Source organism: Scyliorhinus torazame, chromosome 10, assembly GCF_047496885.1.
Source record: "Scyliorhinus torazame isolate Kashiwa2021f chromosome 10, sScyTor2.1, whole genome shotgun sequence".
Classification (NCBI taxonomy): Eukaryota; Metazoa; Chordata; class Chondrichthyes; order Carcharhiniformes; family Scyliorhinidae; genus Scyliorhinus; species Scyliorhinus torazame.
This window is the reverse complement of record NC_092716.1, coordinates 256,204,913-256,224,632: the sequence shown is the minus strand read 5'-3', so window position 1 is coordinate 256,224,632 and position 19,720 is coordinate 256,204,913. Positions and strand designations below refer to the sequence as shown.

The following is a 19,720-nucleotide window of genomic DNA, read 5'->3' as shown; positions in this document are numbered from 1 at the left end:
CTCCCCTCCCCCACAATGGGGCAACCTCTTCCAACCACTGGCGCCCACACCCTCACCAAACCCCCACAACGAGCCATTTCCCCCTACCCCACCCAGCACCCAAAAACCCCCCAGTTACAAACAGAACAGAACATCCCCCCCAAAACACAACAACCACATCAATCCCCTCTCGACATCCCCTCGCAACCGACCCTCAATCCGAGTCCAACTTTGCGGCCTGGATAAAGGTCCACGCCTCCTCCGGCGTCTCGAAGTAGTGGTGGCGGTCCTTGAAAGTGATCCACAGCCGCGCTGGCTGTAACATTCCAAATTTCACCCCCTTCCGATGCAGCGCCGCCTTAGCCCGATTGTACCCTCTTCTTGGCCACCTTCGCGCTCCAGTCCTGGTATACCCGGACCTCTGCATTCTCCCACCTGCTGCTCATCTCCTTCTTTGCCCACCATAGGCCACACTCCCTGTCCACGAAGCGGTGGAACCGCACCAGCACCGCCCCCGATGGCTCGTTGGGCTTGGGCCTCCTCACCAGGACTCGGTGCGCCCCCTCCAGCTCCAGGGGCCCCGGGAAGGCACCCGCACCCATTAGCGTGTTCAGCATCGTGACCACATATGCTCCAGCATCCGACACCTCCACTGCCTCCGGGAGACCCAGAATCCGCAGGTTCTTCCTCCTCGACCGATTCTCCATGTCCTCGAACTTTTCCTGCCATTTCTTATGCAGCACCTCGTGCGCCTCCACCTTCACCGCCAGGCCCAATATCTCGTCCTCATTCTCCGAGGCCTTTTGCCGTACCCCTTGGGCCTTCTTGGTCTCGAGCAGCTTGTCTATCGAAGCCTTCATCGGCTTCAACAGCTCTGCCTTCAATTCCGTGAAGCAGCGCTGGAGAAACTCCTGCCCCCACGCTGCCTGGTCTCCACCCGCCACCATCTTGGTTTTCCTCCCTCGCACTTTTCGCTGCTCCAAAACTACTTTTTTCACCGCTCCACTCCCAGTCCAATCCATACAGTGCCGGGGAAATGTTACTGTCACCTTCCCACGCTGGGAACCGTCGAACAAATGCCGCTGGGGGCCCTAAAAAGAGCCCAAAAGTCCGTTTCTGGTGGGAGCTGCCGAACGTGCGACTTAGCTCCGCATAGCCGCAACCGGAAGTGGGTGTGGAGGAGACATGAGGAAGGACTTTCTTACATAGAGGGTAGTGGGAGTCTGGAATTCGCTGCCTGAGTTGGTGATGGAGGCAGAGACCCTAAACCCTTTTAAAAAGTACCTGGATCTGCACTTTATGTGTTGTAAGCTACAGGACTATGTACTGTGCAGGAAGGGGGGATTAGAGAGGACACCTTGGGCTGGCATGGACAAGATGAGCCGAATGGCCTCCTCCTGTGCTGTGACATATTTATGATTCTATGATTGTATTTGTGATCCAAATTCACATCTCAGTGTTAGGACAGATACATTAAGGAATAGCGTCCACAAGGAGAGTCAGAGGCATCTCACAAATATATCCAGTGGTGTCCGCTGGTTTAAAACAAAATTGTTTGAAACTCATTCATGTTTCATGAATTTCCTTTCCTGTTTAGCTACCCTGAGGCTGGGTTCATATGGACTGGGGGAATTCATAGGTTTTCAGCAACTTCTGCAAGAAACTCCTTTAATAAATTAAGATCAATGAGTAGTGTGAATGTTTATTGATCCCTGGGTCAGGCAAGGAAACGATGAGAGAAAGACTTGTGTTGGGTACTGCAAGGGTTTAAGCTTGACATCCTCGCCACAGTTAGGTGTTTTTAAAATTCTTTCATGGGATGTGGGAATTGTCCATCCCTAATTTCCCTTGAGAAGGTGGTGGTGAGCCCCCTTCTTGAGCCGCTGCAGTCCATGTGGTGCAGGTACACCCACTGTGCTGTTAGGGAGGGAGTTCCAGGATTGAGCCCCAGCGACAGTGAAGTAACGACCGATATATTTCCAAGGCTGGATGGTGTCCGAACCTGCAGGTGGCGATCCTCCCATGCATCTACTGCCCTTGTTCTTCTAGGTGGTTGCAGTCGTGGGTTTGGAAGGTGCTGTCAAAAGAGCCTTGGTGAGTTGCTATGTATTACATGCGTTCACAGCAGGTAAACATTTCAAACAGATAAGGATGCAGGGCTATGGATAGGGAACCGGATGGTGGAATTAACTCTCAAAAACTCGAACAAAAGAACCAGAACAAACTTAACAGTCAAAATGGTCTTCTTCTGTGCTCCAAACTTGTATGATTTAATAATTAAGGGAAATAGAATTTCTATGTCATGGTGGAAGACCATTTCCAGAATCATAGAATGATACAACGCAGAAGGAGGTCTTCCAGCCTATCATGTCACTGTGCTGACTCTTTGATTTCATCAAATTTACAGTGCAGAAGGAAACCATTCGGCCCATCGAGTCTGCACTGGCCCTGGGAAAGAGCACCCTACTGAAGCCAACACCACCATCCTATCCCCGTAACCCAGTAACCCCAGCTAACCTTTTTTGGACACTATGGGGCAATTTAGCACGGCCAATCCACCTAACCTGCACATCTTTGGACTGTGGGAGGAAACCGGAGCACCCGGAGGAAACCCACGCAGACACGGGGAGAACGTGCAGACTCCGCACTGACAGATAGACCATTAGTCTCATGTACTCGCCTTTTCCCTACAGCCCTTCAACATCATCCCCTTCAAATAATTAGCTAATTCCCTTTTGCAAGTTATTATTGAATCCTGGAGGCTCAGTCTGATGACGGGAGCTGAGGACTTATAATGAGTAATTGAGGAGAACTTCAGTTGTTGAGTTGGCTTTTGTTTTGTGCTGATGCCTTTGTTCATCCTGTTTCAATGGGAGAATCTCCCTCTCTCCAATTTGGCTTCTGCATCAATTGAATAGCACCACCTTATAATGCACAATGTTTTGTGACAGCAAGTCTGTCAATTAAAGAGCATTCCAAGGCTAAGTTTGTAAACCCCTTCTTTCCGTCTATAGATAAAAGTTGAATTGATCACTCTAATCAACGTTGAATTTTTTGATTGGGCAAACCGATGAGTATTTTTGTTTTAAAAACATCACCTCACTGTTACGCTTGAGATTTAATGGATAGAATTTTTAACTGGTTAAGCGACAAACCTATCTATTGAAGGCGTTCCCACTTACTCCCCTCCCCAATTCCTCCACCTCATTACTCCTTTACAACAGTGTCTTTGGGCACAATACAACAGGATATCTACCAGCATCTTTAAAATTATTTTGGTTGTCTTCAATTTTTTTTTCCCAAAGGAAATCTTATGGGTGCAAAATAAAGGTGGTGTTTAGCAGGTTTTGAAATGATCAAAATGGTGAATTTCTTTTTGGAAATACTGTCCAACCACAATTTCAACTTTGACATCCCTGGTTTGCTTGGTTGACAATGACGTGAAGTTTTCTTTCTCCTTTATTATCGGCAACCACACTTTATAATTTGGGAATGCTCCATCCTAAATTGATTCATGTAGTCGACTTTATATTTTTAACTCTCGACAATCTTACAGTTTACTCAAGTGAAAAACCCGATAGGCCCCGGTTGATATTTTTCAAAACAAAATATCTGTTGAGAATAAAGAAGCAGCTTGCAAATTCCCAGATCCACGGTTTGATTGTAATTGATTAGAAAAAGTAAGATCGTGCACCGTGTTTTGTGTTGCTCCTGAAGACAGGAATCCATTCTCTTTTATTTGCAAGCAGGGAGGAACTGGGGAAGTTACGGGGGGAAAAACACTGTGCAATAGATTCATCAATAGAGCAGGATTCAGTGCATTAAAGGTACTGAATGGGTGTTTTGTAGTCTGAGGTTTGGCCGGCTCTTATTGTGCCCTTTCTAGCTGTTTGTGCCCTGGCAGTCTTTAAAGGAAGACAAATAAAAGTATGAAAAAGAGAAACACCAGATGAATATTAAGCGGTGTGAGGACTCAAAGCTGGCCTCAGTAATGACCAAAGTTTTGTCAATAAGTTGTTCTCTTGTGTGCCTAATCCAAGCACACAACAGGCATCTTTTTGCCATCAGTCATTTTAAATACCAGCTGAAGAAGCCCGGAGAAAGGGAAACCAATCCTTTCGAAGCGAGGTCCGCAAACCGAGCTGAGAAGTGGCTGTCGTCCGATATATAAACCGGAGGCTGTGTGCAGCGAGGTCGCACTTGCACAATTTGTAACCTGAAATGCAACACTTAGTAGAAGCTGTTTGCGACGAAACTGAGAGCAGAGACAAACCCAATGTGAGTTTTTGTGCCATTCAAAAATAACTTCAAGTTTCAATAGATATCAGGCAGGACAAGTCGTTAAGAAGAGGGGTGCCTGCCTGTATTGTTCTTCCAAGAATGCATCAACCGAATGATAGAAATCGCCTTTATTCACCAAAAAACCCTGGGCTTTATGAAGCAAAAGCAAGAAGTGCGATTGGCGGTTCTCTGCTTTCTTGGAGCTACACCCGTCCTGTGCGAGAATCGAAATTGTTTTACAAGCCAAAAAGCGGAAATGTGAAGCCGCCGACCACTTCTACCGGGCTAAACTCCTCCAGGATTTTGAGCAAGGCACTTGGGTCAGAAAGTGGATATTTAGATCGAGCCAAACCTGGAACCCAAATGAGCAAGATTCCAATGATTTGTGGATTAAAAAACAGAGCGCAGGAACAAGTGACCAAACCAGGATTTAGCCCAACTACCGGCGAGAGGAGTTTGCCCGTGGGTAGAAGTAACGAGTTGTGCCAAGTACATGTTCAGCACACGTGTGTGTGGGAAGGTATTGCTCGTGTCAACGAGCAGACTCTACTCACAATGCTCGATGTTTATCAGAATCTCAACAGTAAGTATAATAATGATGGAAATTAAAGCGGAGGGAATCACTTTTAATATGCAAACAAATACTTTCAAGTCAAAGCTATCCAGCATATAGCACTGCAGTTAAATGACACTGATTGGAGCTGCTTCAATGCTGCAGTAGGACTGGAGAGATTCACTCGTGGAACTCAGGGAAGGTTGGCATGGACTTGGAATGCAACATTCAAATCTCAAGCACTGTGGAGAGGGGACGGGAATTGGAGCTGAGCGGGTAGTTTTCAAAGATATATTTATTAGGGGGATGGATTGTGGGGGCTAAAGATTATCAGTGGTGTTTTTAATAAACCGGGCTAGCGGGCAGCACGGTGGCGCAGTGGTTAGCACTGCTGCCTCACGGCGCCGAGGTCCCAGGTTTGATCCCGGCCCTGGATCACTGTCCATGTGAAGTTTGCACATTCCCCCTCGTGTCTACGTGGGTCTCACCCCCACAACCCAAAGATGTGCAGGGTAGGTGGCTTGGCCACGCTAAATTGCCCCTTAATTGGGGGGGGGGGGAATTGGATTCTCTAAATTAAAGAAAAAAGTTAGTATTTTAAAGAAAAAAGTTAGTATTTAAAAAAAAAAGCAGGGGGCTGGTGGTGATGGTTTTGAAAGGACCGGGAAGAGAGGGAACTATAATTGATTGGCTTCCTAATGCTCACTAACATGGTTTATTCCTGAAGGATGTACATGTATGTAAGAAACTCAAGAGGCTGCTGACTGCCATATTCCTAAACCAATCTTGTTCAGGTATGTTGCACCCACTCAGCTAGGATCTGCAACTCCAGCACAGATCAAGAAAAGCCTGATAATTTGGGGAGAGAAGGACAGATTAATTGGGGTAAACCTGTTGAAGGAATAATCTTGTCGTCTAGTTAACAGGTTGTTTGGGAGGGAGGCACATCGGTAGTGCTAAGGTCAAAGTCTTGCAGTAAAGACTGGGGAAGCAGGGTATGTATAAAGTCGCAAACACAATTTATAGGTAGCTCAAGGCATAGAACATAGAACATACAGTGCAGAAGGAGGCCATTTGGCCCATCGAGTCTGCACCGACCCACTTAAGCCCTCACTTCCACCCCATCCCCGTAACCCAATAACCCCTCCTAACCTTTTTGGTCACTAAGGGCAATTTATCACGGCCAATCCACCTAACAGCACGTCTTTGGACTGTGGGAGGAAACCGGAGCACCCGGCGGAAACCCACGCAGACACGGGGAGAACGTGCAGACTCCGCACAGACAGTGACCCAGCGGGGAATCGAACATGCGACCCTGTGAAGCCACAGTGCTATCCACTTGTGCTACCGTGCTGCCCACGGTAGCACAAGTGGAATACCAGGTGGAGGGTAATAATGAAGAACTATGAGTTTATTGGCAACTAACAAGGGTAACTTGCGTACAACCATAGAGTTTCTATATTAGTCTTAGTACTCTGACTCCCAGCTTCACACTGACCAGAACCCTGCTCCCCGAGACCCATGCTGATATCTCATTGATCAGGGTTCATGCGCTCACGCATGTTAGACCCTGAGCCAGTCACATGGCCCACGGGGGAAAGCGCCTTAAAGGAGCCACGCTATCACAATAGAGCTGAATATTCCTGCAGACTTCGGGATCCTGATATCAGGACCAAATTAAGCTTCACTTGCCGTCAGCGAGACTGGTGCAGCGATATTCCTGGGAGGAAACCCGCTACCTTTGAGTTAGCTGTCCGGTCACGGGCTTGCAGATCTGCAGCTTTGGCAACCCCATTAGGAGATGTGGGCGTTGCTGAGGCAGGATGGGACCTCGAGAGCCGCTCAACTACAGGTGCCTTCCAAATTGTAAGTCTGAAATAAAAATTCAGAGGAGCTAAGTGGGCTCCTTTGATCGGAGTGGAAACCTCATTGGATGGCTAATTAGGACCAGCAGGGGATGTCTTTTCCTGCCTGTTTGCATTATGGACCCACGGACTCTGCTGGCTACCTGTTAGACTGTATTAAGGTTGCCTCGGAGGAGCTGGGAACCACCCATTGTGGGCTGTACTGGCATCGGCAAATTTCCAGTGGAAGCGCAAAATCACCCCTCCCCCCACCACTCAGGCGAGAAAATTCTGCCCAGCATTTCTGTTTCCTCAAATGACACGTTACATTCTTCCCAACTTCAGGATTTCCCCAACTACTGTTCCAATTGAGAGTAGCTATCTAAAAGACCAATGGCTATGTCTGGAACCTCCCTGACCATTGCAGTGCATCGTGCCAATGAGCCATTAAGGAAATGTGAAGAGTGGGATTTGACCCCACGACCCTAGAAAGGGACCAGAATGCGACAGGTCTTCATGGGCAATGAAGGATTCTCATGACGTCTGGCACTCGGCCATCCTGACAAGTTGTTCCCAGTAACCCATTAGGACAGTTCAAGATGAATCCTCTGCTCTGCTGTATCACACTTGGCCCATTGCATGTGCACTTTTTTCCTGATGTTCTCCAGATGATGTGACATTGGAAGCCAGATGTTGATGAAGTTGAACTTTTCAGATCATCATTCAGGCCAGCAATTGTTTAAATAAGTATTTAAAGCTGTAACGTTGGGGGCAGCACTGTGGCGCAGTGGTTAGCACTGCTGCATCACAACCCTGAGGACCCGGGCTGGATCCCAGCCCCAGGTCACTGTGCATGTGGAGTTTGCACATTCTCCCCGTGTCTGCGTGGGTATCACCCCCACAACCCAGAAAGATGTGCAGGGTAGGTGGATTGGCCACGCTAAATTGCCCCTTAAATGGGGAAAAAATAATTGGTACTCTAAATTTATAAATCTGTATTGTTATTGTCAGTGCAATCTCACGGTCATTGTTTCTTGTAATTGTTACCGCAGTGGTTATACAATTGAGCCTCATAAAGGATGCAACATTTAAATCATGTGCTGCATTTGCTCATCCCAGATGGGGGCACTATTAGGGATGCTGCTGTTTGGTCTCCATATACAATGCTGAAGTGAGGAGTTTTCACTGGGATTACTGCTTCTCATTGCTGTCCAGTGATCGTGGCTTGTAAATACGTGTTTGAAGATCGTGCTGAACTGGGTAGTGGTGACCTCCATTGGTTGAATAGGCTGTGGGTGCACACAATCGATAGCCGCCTGTAACATATTAGGGAGCTACCTTGTGCCTGTGAAACATTACCCAGCAAGAGCCAATGACATCAGGAAGGCAGCAATGCATCTGGATATTGTTGAAAAGAGAGACATGTCGACAAAACTTTTCATCTTGCACTCAACAGGAACAATGCAAAAATGCCAAATTTCAAATAATCACAACTATGATCAGAAACTCACATTTCTTGACTGATAAATTATTGTGATTGGCTGAAATTTGACATTCTTGCCTTTTTCCTGATGAGTGCAATGCTAAAAGCTTTGGTAGCTTGCCTCCCTTGAACAAACTACACGTTCATTTTCGAAGGCAAGTTCAACAAGCCTACTACTAATGGAATACCAGTGCTGACACCAGGGGCGGAATTCTCCGGTATCGACGCGATGTCCGCCGACTGGCGCCCAAAACGGCGCAAATCAGTCGGGCATCGCGCCGCCCCAAAGGTGCGGAATGCTCCGCATCTTGGGGGGCCGAGCCCCAACCTTAAGGGGCTAGGCTCGCGCCGGACTAATTTCCGCCCTGCCAGCTGGCGGAAAAGGCCTTTGGTGCCCCGCCAGCTGGCGCGGAAATGACATCTCCGGGCGGCGCATGCGTGGGAGCGTTAGCGGCCGCTTACGGCATTCCCGCGCATACGCAGTGGAGAAGTCTCTTCTGCCTCCGCCATGGTGGAGTGCCCCCACGGCACAGGCCCGCCCACGGATCGGTGGGCTCCGATCGCGGGCCAGGCCACCGTGGGGGCACCCCCCCGGGGCCAGATCGCCCCGTGCCCCCCCCAGGACCCCGGAGCCCGCCCGCGCCGCCTTGTCCCGCCGGTAAGGTAGGTGGTTTAATCTACGCCGGCGGGACAGGCATTTTAGCTGTGGGACTTCGGCCCATCCGGGCCGGAGAATCGCGCGGGGGGTGGGGGGCCGCCAACCGGCGCGGCGCGATTCCCGCCCCCGCCGAATATCCGGTGCCGGAGAATTCCGGCAGGGGGCGGGATTTCACGCCAGCCCCCGGCGATTCTCCGACCCCTCTCGCCCCTGATCTTGTATCTGCTTATAAATAGGTAAATAATAGTAACTTTTGGAGTGGCAGAGAAATGCTTACAGCGATTGTATCGCACATCATGGACATGGAATGAAATTTACTGTGCTGTTCAATTTCTGTTCTTCTAATGAACTTTGTGAAAGGTTATAAAATATACCATACAGGCGATATAACAATGAAAAGTGTTTGAGAACCATTCCAAGTAAAGTTTGTAGTTGTATTCATTTGATTTTTAAGACAAATGATTCAATTTGTTATTGACTGGTGGTTTGAGGCACAGTCTTTAATGGCATGAAAATGTAAAGGAACACAGGGTAAAGTTTGCTCAAGGCTTGCAAAATGTTTGTTCCTAATTGGCTGTGACTGCCCCTGAATCACTAAATTTTAAATGTCTTTGTGTTGCCGCAGGGGAGGACCCAGAGACCCGAAGGCTACGGACTGTCAAGAACATTGCCGATCTGAGGCAGAATCTGGAGGAGACGATGTCCAGTTTACGAGGGTCGCAGATCACACACAGGTACGAAGCATCTCATTGTCGAGGTCCCTTGTGTGCTTTCTGGGCTCCCATGATGCTGAAGCGAAGAAGAAAGTCGGCAGTGAGTGTAATGCTCCAGCTGTGAACCTCATTACACCAGCGTTACTTTGTTGGAGTGTTACACTGCACCGATCAAAAGCAGCACTTCTGTTTGGCAAGGCAAATAGCTGAAAGACTGCAAATGCTCAGAACGCCCCATGAGGTGAAACACACAGTGAGACTAAATTGCTCATACAGGTTTTGAATAAAATATAAGCAGCAAACACAGATAATTTTACAGCTTAAATTTTAAGGATAAAAGAGTTTATATCTTTTCTTAATGGATGCAGCAACTTGAACGATTAGATTTAAGATGCGAGAGTCAAAATAAACTGGATAAGGAAGGAGGAAGTCGCATCTCTATAGAACCTTTCAAATCTCCAGGATGTCCCGTAACAACTGATGGCAACAAAGGCTTTTAAAATGTAGCCACCAATTGTTGTATTGCCAAACTTCAGCCACTTTTCAGTGAACAAGGCCCCATAAAGCATTGAGAAGAATGATCAGGCTATTCATTTGCACGGGGTGGGGTGCAGGGGGGTGAATGATCATTATTGGCCAGGAGAACTCCCGGGCTCTTCTCCAACTAATGCCATGGAATCTTTTATGGGCAGACTGTGCTTTGATTCCTTGTCTGATTTAAAAGACAAACTCTCCCTGGAGTTTTAACTCACACCCTGCCAACTCCAAAGCAAGTGTGTCACCACTGGGTAAGCTGACATAGAGTCTGGGCATGATTGAGCTGTCAAGCAGGCCAATAATGGGGTTTGAATATTTGTCAAACAAGTTGAAAATATTCTCCAAACCAAGACTGTTAACTTGACCAAAAGAGTTGGAAAAAAAGGAAAGTGTTTTATTTTTGCTTTAACCACCTCATCAACTTCAAAAATATCATCCCAAATCATTTTGTAAATACTCCACGATATTAAGAGGGATGGCATCACATAAATTGTTCTGATAAAAGTAATCGATCTGATTACATTGCTACAAATGACCTTCTCAGTGTTTCTGGCACTTTCTGGGGGGTTTTTAGTGACCACTGTTCAAGCTCACCAGATTTATAAACTGCAGATAGTTTTCAGATTTCAGGCCACTTCAATACACCTTTGCCCACAGGCCTGAGGGAATACCGCCCCCGGCAGTACCCGAACACTGCAGGAGATTTGTCCTTTCTACTTGGGCTTCAATGCTGAACACCATTCCTCGTGCTACTGCCGGGACTTCCCTGTCCCGTTGTGGCGGGGCCCGTTGTCGGAGATTTGGCGGCCCAGCCAACATTCCATTGACTTTGTACGACTGGAAAATCGCTGCCATGGGCGAGGCTGGAAAATCCCAGCCTATGTATGTGCTTTTCCTGAATGCAGCTGCTGTGTTGTCTGTGATGTCAACCTGCCCGTGAACATTTTAAATGGCCTGTTTATGTTTATACAAGATATACGTATTTAAAAATTCTTTTTAGAGTATCCAATTATTTTTTCCAATTAAGGGGCAATTTAGTGAGGCCAATCCACCTACCCTGCACATCTTTGGGTTGTGGGGGTGAAACTCACGCAGACACAGGGAGAATGTGCAAACTCCACACGGACAGTGACCCAGGTGTTTATGCAAGATATATTGTTGGAAACCTTCTTTTGTGTAAAACCGTGTTAGCAAAGCACTTATTGGAGCCCTCGCATTGAGTGAGACACGTCTCCTCTGCACTTCCCAATGATCCAAAATAACGACAACATGTGACCAAGTGCCATTTTGGTGACTGCTCCTCTTGCTTCACTTCGGGTTTATTGATTGGGTTTTTTTTTTGCTTTCGCCTAAGAGAATTTTTCTGTTCTTTTTAGCACACTGGAAACGACATTTGATAGCAGTGTTACCACGGAGATCAGTGGCCGCAGTATACTCAGCATGACGGGCAGGCAAACACCGTTGTCATGGCGACTTGGCCAGTCCAGTCCTCGCCTTCAGGCTGGAGATGCTCCATCAATGGGGAACGGGTACCCTCCACGGGCCAATGCCAGCCGTTACATACACTCCGAATCGGGACGCTACATGTATACTACACCTCTCAGGAGGCAGTTGGCATCACGCAGCAGTAATGTATCCCACTCGGATATTCCGGATAAGAGTGGTGATGACATGGATCTTGAGGGCATCAACATGGATGTGGCTGGATACATGAGTGATGGTGACGTCCTCGGCAAGAATCTACGGCCTGATGATATTGCTAGTGGGTAAGGAGATTTAAACAAATATTATTTTATTCTTGTGTTTTACTGTGTGTCCCGGTGAGATGAAGGAAGTGAGATTGGGTTAAGTATTAGGTAAGGAGAACATGTAGATTGCTAAATGGACACGTTGTTTTTTGGGTCATAATGGGCGGGATTCTCTGATTCCCCAGCGCCATTTGCTGGTAGCAGGATTCTGTCTTCCCGCCGCTTGTCATTGGGATTTCTCATTGTAGCCACCCCATGCCCCCGGGAAACCTGCAGGCATGGGGGCGCTGCGGCGGTGGGAGGGGGCGGGGAGTGACTCGCACCGACCGCAGAATTCCGGCCAATGTATTTAAAAAAATATTTAACTTATTGTCAAAGGTTCCATTTTTAAACATAAAATGTATTAAACCACTCACTTTTGTTCCTTTTGCTGTGGAGACATTCGGTGTGAAGATTCCAATGAATATTCACCATCCTGATTCGCCAACGGTCTAAGAAATTGCAGCAGCATTGCAGAACAAATGCTTCAGTTGCCACTCTGTGTGGAGTTGGCTGAGTTCTGTTGGATGTTGCAGGTGCAAATGTTAGTGAAGGTAGGAGTGCCTGTGGCCGTGAGCCTCCCGCAGTCGAATGGCTTGGCAGCACTCATTTCCTTGAGTCACAGTTGAGGAATGGTCACTTTGGCGGGGCATCACAGGGTACCCGTGCCCGTGGAAACCCTGCCACTGCAGGAATCGATGCCTTCGCAGTACAGCAGTGACAATTGCCAAAAAGGAAAAGCACTTTCATTGTCACCGAAGCCAACATCGAAATTCAAGCGGTGACACCAGCCCCGGTCATGCCCACTTGTCGAGTTTTGAATTGATTGATGCTCCGGGGAGCATTACTTCTGCGTGAAATGCAAGATCAAAAAAAAAAAGCAGTTGAAAGGTGTAAAGTTGTGTTTCCAAAATAATCTTTCCAACTCCTGTCGTTTGTCCATGTGCGGAAAGTCTTGCGTTACATCCACTTTCCTCTCCTGAATGCCTTTGTGACCTTGTCCTGACAGCCACTGTCCAGATGCAAACTCTGACAATGAGTGACTGTTGAACTATGGGGTACATCAAGACCAGGTTCACATTCACAACACCGGCTACTGTACAGTATTTAGACGCAGCAACGTGCGTCAGTTTTCTTCTTCCGCTAACCCAAAGGCATGTGTTTCATTACCATCATTGGGCTCAGCTACCTGAACACTGACTGACATCTAATGTGGGGGTTTGCTAATCTGTATGATATAGCTGGTAACCCGGTTGATTCAGTTTGGGGTTACTTGTAATGGCCTGCTGTTGCCACAAGGTGGCAAGAAATGTATCCTTTGCCTCTTTATTGGTTTTCAGTGTTTATGTGAAGTCAATAAAATGAAGAATCAGAGCTTTCAATGTGACTCTTCGGAGAAATAAATAATCTTTTGGAAAGTGCTGAGAATGATGCAAGTTGCAGATCTATCTTAAAACACTCCGAGGGTGAATTTTTGTGGAATTATAGGGATTATGTTTCTCGGCCCTCTAGGCTTCTCTGCTCACTCACAATCTTTGCGGTCTTTACTTTACTTTACTGGAGTATGTACTTCCAGACCTTGTCTGAATTACCTTACAGCTTCCCATCTCAAATCACAGCACAAAGCTAAGCAAGATGTTGAGGTTATGGGGAACAGTGTGGCTGAACCTGTGACTGTGGCTGGCAGGGAGATAGGATTGGCAGCGAGGATAAACGGTTTGTTAGCAGAGGGGGGGGGGGGGGGGGGATATGACAATAGCTTCAGTCTAACCAGCATTTAACCAGTGGAAATTACGGCTCATTCAGGGGTGGATGTCAGATAAGAAATGGGATGGGCGGCACAGTGGTTAGCACTGCTGCAGCACAGACCCGGGTCACTGTCCGTGTGGAGTTTGCACATTCTCCCCGTGTCTGGGTGGGTTTCACCCCCACAACCCAAAGATGTGCAGGCTAGGCGGATTGGCCACGTTAAATTGCCCCTTAATTGGAAAAAATGAATTGGGTACTCTTAAATTTATTTAAAAAAAGATAAGCAGTGGGGAAACACAGTGGAGGGGTTGAAAGACACAGTAGATGACTGTCAATAACATGCATGTCAAAACTGACCCCGTGTGTCTTTGGATCAGGTTGTCAAGAGGCCCTTTCATTGAAACACATTTGCCACAGGCCTACCCATACATTAAACTACATCACACTGATGCCGTTTATAGTTATCCTGCTGCATGTCAAACCTTGTATGGCTGCCCATCATGTTTGACATTGGATACTGAGTATTACCATTAAACCATGAGGGCCTTGCTGCAGTTCCAGTTCTCGATTTCATTGAGCTTGGAACTGGCAATTTGGATGTTAATTACATTTTACAAAAGTCCCCTTGCTGCAGAGGCCTGAAATCGCCGTTGCGATTGACCAAATAGGCTCTTGAGTTGTACAACTGTTCACTTTTTTAATGTGTTGAAGGAACCTGGTGACTAGTAAAAGAAACACTTGGAGCAACAGCAATATGAGGGGTTTTTTGACAATGACTGGTTTTGTATTGCCAATGTTTCCACTGTCCCTGTCCAGAGTGTGTTCTATACGCCACTCTTCCCGCCTTCGTTTACACTCAGGTTCCAATTATACGTGCCGTGTACTGTAGCAACCCAACTGACTGCTAAGAGAATGAAAAGAGCCGTGTGCGGGATTCTCCCATTCGGCGGCAGAGTGTCCATGCCATTGGAAACGCTGTCGCGTTTCACGACGGCGTGAACGGGCCGCTGGGAGTACCGATTCTGGCCCCTACAGGGGGCCAGCACGGCGCTGGAGCGGTTCACGCCGCTCCAGCCTCCCATCCCGGTGTGGACTGTGCGCCGCGGGATCCGCGTAGGCTTAGTGGCGCCGGCGCCAACCCACGCATGCGCGGTAGCCTCCCTCAGCGCGCCGGCCCCGACGCAACATGGCGCGGGAGTTCAGGGGCCGGCGCGGAAGAAAATAGGCCCGAGGAGCGAGAGGCCGGCCCGCCGATTGGTGGGCCCCGATTGCGTGGCAGGCCCCATCGGAGGCACCCCCCGGGGTCAGGACCCCCCCCCACAGGCCACACACCCCCCGCGGCAGAGTTCCCGCCGGCTGCGACCAGGTGAGGACGGCGCCGGCGGGATTCTGCCTTTTTAGAGCGGCCGCTCGGCCCATCCGGGCCTGAGAATCGGCAAAACGGCTGCGACCAACGGCCCGTGTTCGGCGGCGCGCCAGTGGCGCCGATTCGCCACTCCGCAGAGAATCGCGTGCGGGCGACGTGGCCCGGTTACGCCGATTCTATGGCCCGGCCCCGGGCTGGGAGAATCCCGCCCCCTGTGTTTACATAGCACCTATCATGATCACATAATAATAATAATCTTTATTAGTGCCTCAAGTTGGTCAGCACGATGGCAGAGTGGTTAGCACTGCAGCCTCACGGCGCTGAGGTCCCAGGTTCGATCCCGGCCCCAGGTCACTGTCTGTGTGGAGTTTGCACATTCTCCCCGTGTCTGCGTGGGTTTCACCCCCACAACCCAAAGATGTGCCGGGTAGGTGGATTGGCCACGCTAAATTGCCCCTTAATTGGAAACAATGAATTGGGTACTCTAAATTAAAAATTAATAAATAAATTAGTGTCACAAATAGGCGTACATTAACACAGCAATGAAGTTACTGTGAAAATCCGCTAGTCGCCACATTCTGGCACCTATTCAGGTACACTGAGGGAGAATTCAGAATGTCCAATTCATGTAACAAGCACGTCTTTGAGGACTTGCGGGGGGAAACCGGAGCACCCGGAGGAAACCCACGCCGACACGGGGAGAACATGCAGACTGCGCAGAGACAGTCACCCAAGCTGGGAATCGAACCTGGGACCCTGGAGCTGTGAAGCAACAGTGCTAACCACTGTGCTGCCATGCCACCCATTCCATATTTCACATTTATCTGAGAGGGCTACCTGAAAGTATGATCAATACTCCACTGAATAATGTGCTCAAGTGTCTGAACTGTGGCTTGAAGATGCAGTCTTCTGAGTCACAGATGAGATTTCCACCCACTGAGACCAGGCTGCCACTTCGTGGACAGATAGACTGCACAATGCTGATATCCCACTGTATCAGTGAACATCAGACCGTCAAGCAGCTCCCTTGAGCAAAATTGTAATTTCAAAGCACCTTACGCTCCTGTAAGACCATCAGACATAGGAGCAGATATAAGCCATGGGGAAGGGGTGGGGAGCAGAATTTGCATAGTGTGGGGAGGGGAGGGCCAGGCGCCAGACACCAGTATTGGACTGCTCGCTGAAAATGGTGGCCCAAGGTTCCAAAAGAATCCCACACGCTCCCATCCATGCGCAGATTTTCAGGGAAAAGGAGAGGGAATCACACGTGGGCAATGGTCTTAGTACCAGCAGAGACCAGGAGCGAGTCTCCGCTGGCGTTAGCACTTAGTCTCCACGATGGAGAAACCAGTCCAACATTGGCAGACGGACTCCGAAAGTGTTCTGCGCAATTTGCTAAAACAAATAGAGCACTCGTTAAAAAAAAAATGTTCTGGTTTGTGTCCATACAGGAAACAATCATTGAGGCAGAATGATAAAATGCACAACCTCATTGTTCTAAAGTCATGGTCAGACTTTTCCTTTAGATTTCGTATTGTTTCCTGTATTTACTTGACAGATTTCCTGTATTTCCATTGTCCTGTTTATTTCTCCATTGTAACCTTCCAACTTTTTAACAGTTCATTTTGGTTCAGTTGATAGCACACTCCTGTGAATCAAAAGATTATCAGTTCATGTTTTACTCCAGGTTTTGACCAAACAATCCATCTAATACATAAGTGTGATCCTGGCCTGTTGCTGCATTGTAGATTATTTATTTCAGATAAGGTACTAAAGGACAGCACCTGGCCCAGTGGCTCCAATTTGACCCCAGGATGAGTTTCCAACCATGGACGTGATTTAACAGGGAAAAAACAGGGTCCCATTTTGGGTGCGTTTTGTGGGTGTTGCTGGGTGCCTGCAGTGCCGAGAACAACCCTGCAATCAAACGGGACTTTTGGCCTCAGCGAGGTCCGACCCTGGAGGACGCACTTAGCTTAATTTCCTACCCCTACACTGATGATCTCAGCTCATACAGGAAGATATCGAGATGCCATTTTTAAATGTCGTTCCGATCCCCCCTATCTCTGGACCCTCCCACAGCCTCCAGACCCCTCAGCTTACCTGTTAGGGGGTCCTCGAGCCCGCCTCCCTGCACCTCATGAGGTCAGGGCATCCCCTGGCCCGATCCCCATCAGCACCAACCTTTTTAAAATAAATTTAACATACCCAATTCATTTTTTCCAATTGAGGGGCAATTTAGCGTGGCCAATCCACCTACCCTGCACATCTTTGGGTTGTGGGGGCGAAACCCACGCAGACACTGGGAGAATGTGCAAACTCCACACGGACAGTGACCCAGAGCCGGGATCGAACCCGGGCCCTCGGCGCCGTGAGGCAGTAGTGCTAACCACTGTGCCACCGTGCCGCCATTTCTGCGCGTTTACTGACTCGCATCGAGTCTCATTCACCCATCACACCTGTGTTAGCCTACACGGACCGTCACTGTCTCCGGGTCCGACAATGCCTTAATTTAAAAATCCACATCCTGATTTGACATTCCTGCTTGCTCTCATTTTTCCCTATCTCAGTAACTTCCTCCAGCCCGACAGTCCTCTGAGATCTCCGTGCTCCGCCAGTGATGGACTAGAATTTATTGATGGCGACAGGAATACTGCCAATGCGCCAGAAAGAGGTGGGGGTGGCGGGGACAGGCAGTTCTGCTTGGGAAACCTTTAGGACCCGGGCTGCCATTCCCACCCCCGCCCCATCATGTTTCCTACATTACAACAGTGACAACACTTTGAAAAAATGCTCAATTGGATACAAAGTTCGTTGATCATGAAAGGTGCTATATAAATGAAAGTCTTTTCTTTTTCCTCTCTATTACTGTCATGTAAAATATGTAAACAGCAGATGAATCCTGTGGATGATGGAAGATCAATGATTTTGAGTCAGATTTTGAAGCACTTCACTGGAACGTCAGACACGCTGCGAGAGTGAATCAGCTCCCCCTGCCAACTTTGAAACTGGTGTCAAACTTGCTGTTGATCAGGCTGCCACCTGCTGGTACATTGCGCAAACTTCAGTCACGCTTGTGCTGTTTTCGTTGGCAGCGCCTTCGTACTGTCCCTTGGCTTGCGTGCAAGAATTTTAGCAGTAGAGTGTCATAGAATTTTAACAGATGAGCCTGCTGACTAAGTGAAATTTGTCCTGGCCTTTGGGGATGAGTTGAAACTTTTGACTCTCAGCAATTCTTACTGCGCTTTATGAGCAGGGTTCCAATGATGTATGAATGACCCAGCAATCATGTGATTGTGGGAGTGTGGGAGAGATAGTTGCAAGATGCTACTTCTTGATGTCACTCTGTAAGAAGATAGCTTTCAAATTTGTGACCAGGCACTGGTTTTGCTTTTTATAACCCCTCACGACTGATTCATTTAACGAAAGATTTGATTAGAAAATCATTCCAGTTTACAAATTGAGATCATTAAGTTGTATCCCTGTTCCCTGCTGAAACATTTGTGACATCTGTGCTATTTTTAATCAGCCCTTTGCATTTTCTTTTATTTCTTCGTCCCGACTCCAAAATACCGCACTGATCCCCGAACATTCATCACATTCCTACCCTGCCGTCCTCAATAAATTGAAGGTCAAGAATTTTATTCACTCATTGAAGAAACTAAATATCTCCCGATGGCAGGGGATAAAGTGAGTTTGGTGTGAGATCGTGGCCCTGTGTAGTTCTGTGCCTCATTTAACCTTCAACGCTAACGAATCAACAGTGAAAGCAATACATTGGCCAGTTCACACGTTTTAAGTCAAGGTGGAAGCATCTAATCAAAATAAAATTTTACTGCTCTGAAAAGGCTTTTGGCAGCCAGGGGTCATCGTCCCAGTGCTGTGCATCTAGGTCAGGAGCAGTGAATCCCAGGGTGGATTCGGCACAGCTATGTCAGCGTTACTGCATCTTCTCTGAGATATCTTGAGGGAGAAATTCTTTAGGTGTATTTATTTTTCCCCCGAAACACCCAAATTTAAAGTTTGAGGGAAGGTTTTTAGGGAATAGAATTCTGTTCCATGAAAACCTTGCGTCAAAAAAGAACTTGGATTTTGTTTGTCACGTTTACCGAGGTACAGTGAAAAGTATTTTTCTGCGAGCAGCTCAACAGATCATTTAGTACATGACAATAAAATAAAATACGTAATAGGGCAACACAAGGTACACAATGTAACTACATAAACACCGGCATCGGGTGAAGCATACAGGGTTGTAGTGTTAATGAGGTCAGTCCATAAGAGGGTCGTTTAGGAGTCTGGTAACAACGGGGAAGAAGCTGTTTTTGAGTCTGTTCGTGCGTGTTCTCAGACTTTTGTATCTCCTGCCCGATGGAAGAAGTTGGAAGAGTGAGTAGGCCGGGTGGGAGGGATCTTTGATTATGCTGCCCGCTTTCCCCAGGCAGCAGGAGGTGTAGATGGAGTCGATGGATGGGAGGCAGGTTCATGTGATGGACTGGGCGGTGCTCACGACTCCCTGAAGTTTCTTGCGGTCTTGGGCAGAGCAGTTGCCATACCAGGCTGTGATGCAGCCAGATAGGATGCTTTCTATGGTGCATCTGTCAAAGTTGGACATGCCAAATTTCCTTAGTTTCCTGAGGAAGTATAGGTGCTGTTGTGCTTTCTTGGTGGTAGCATCGACGTGGGTGGACCAGGACAGATTTTTGGAGATGTGTATCCCAAGGAATTTGAAACTGCTAACCATCTCCACCTCGGCCCCGTTGATGCTGACAG

The 19,720-nt window shown here is 47.9% G+C and overlaps 1 protein-coding gene across 12 annotated transcripts in view; it reads left to right on the top strand.

The window, feature by feature from the left end:
* Nucleotides 1–19,720, top strand: part of nav2a (neuron navigator 2a) — a 1,224,858-nt gene that overhangs the window by 901,917 nt on the left and 303,221 nt on the right. For all 12 annotated transcript variants that reach the window (XM_072466710.1, XM_072466713.1, XM_072466705.1 and 9 more), the window contains 2 exons: nt 9,424–9,532; nt 11,425–11,814. In XM_072466710.1, coding sequence (XP_072322811.1) covers nt 9,424–9,532; nt 11,425–11,814 — 499 coding nt within the window. The remainder of the gene's footprint in view (nt 1–9,423; nt 9,533–11,424; nt 11,815–19,720) is intronic.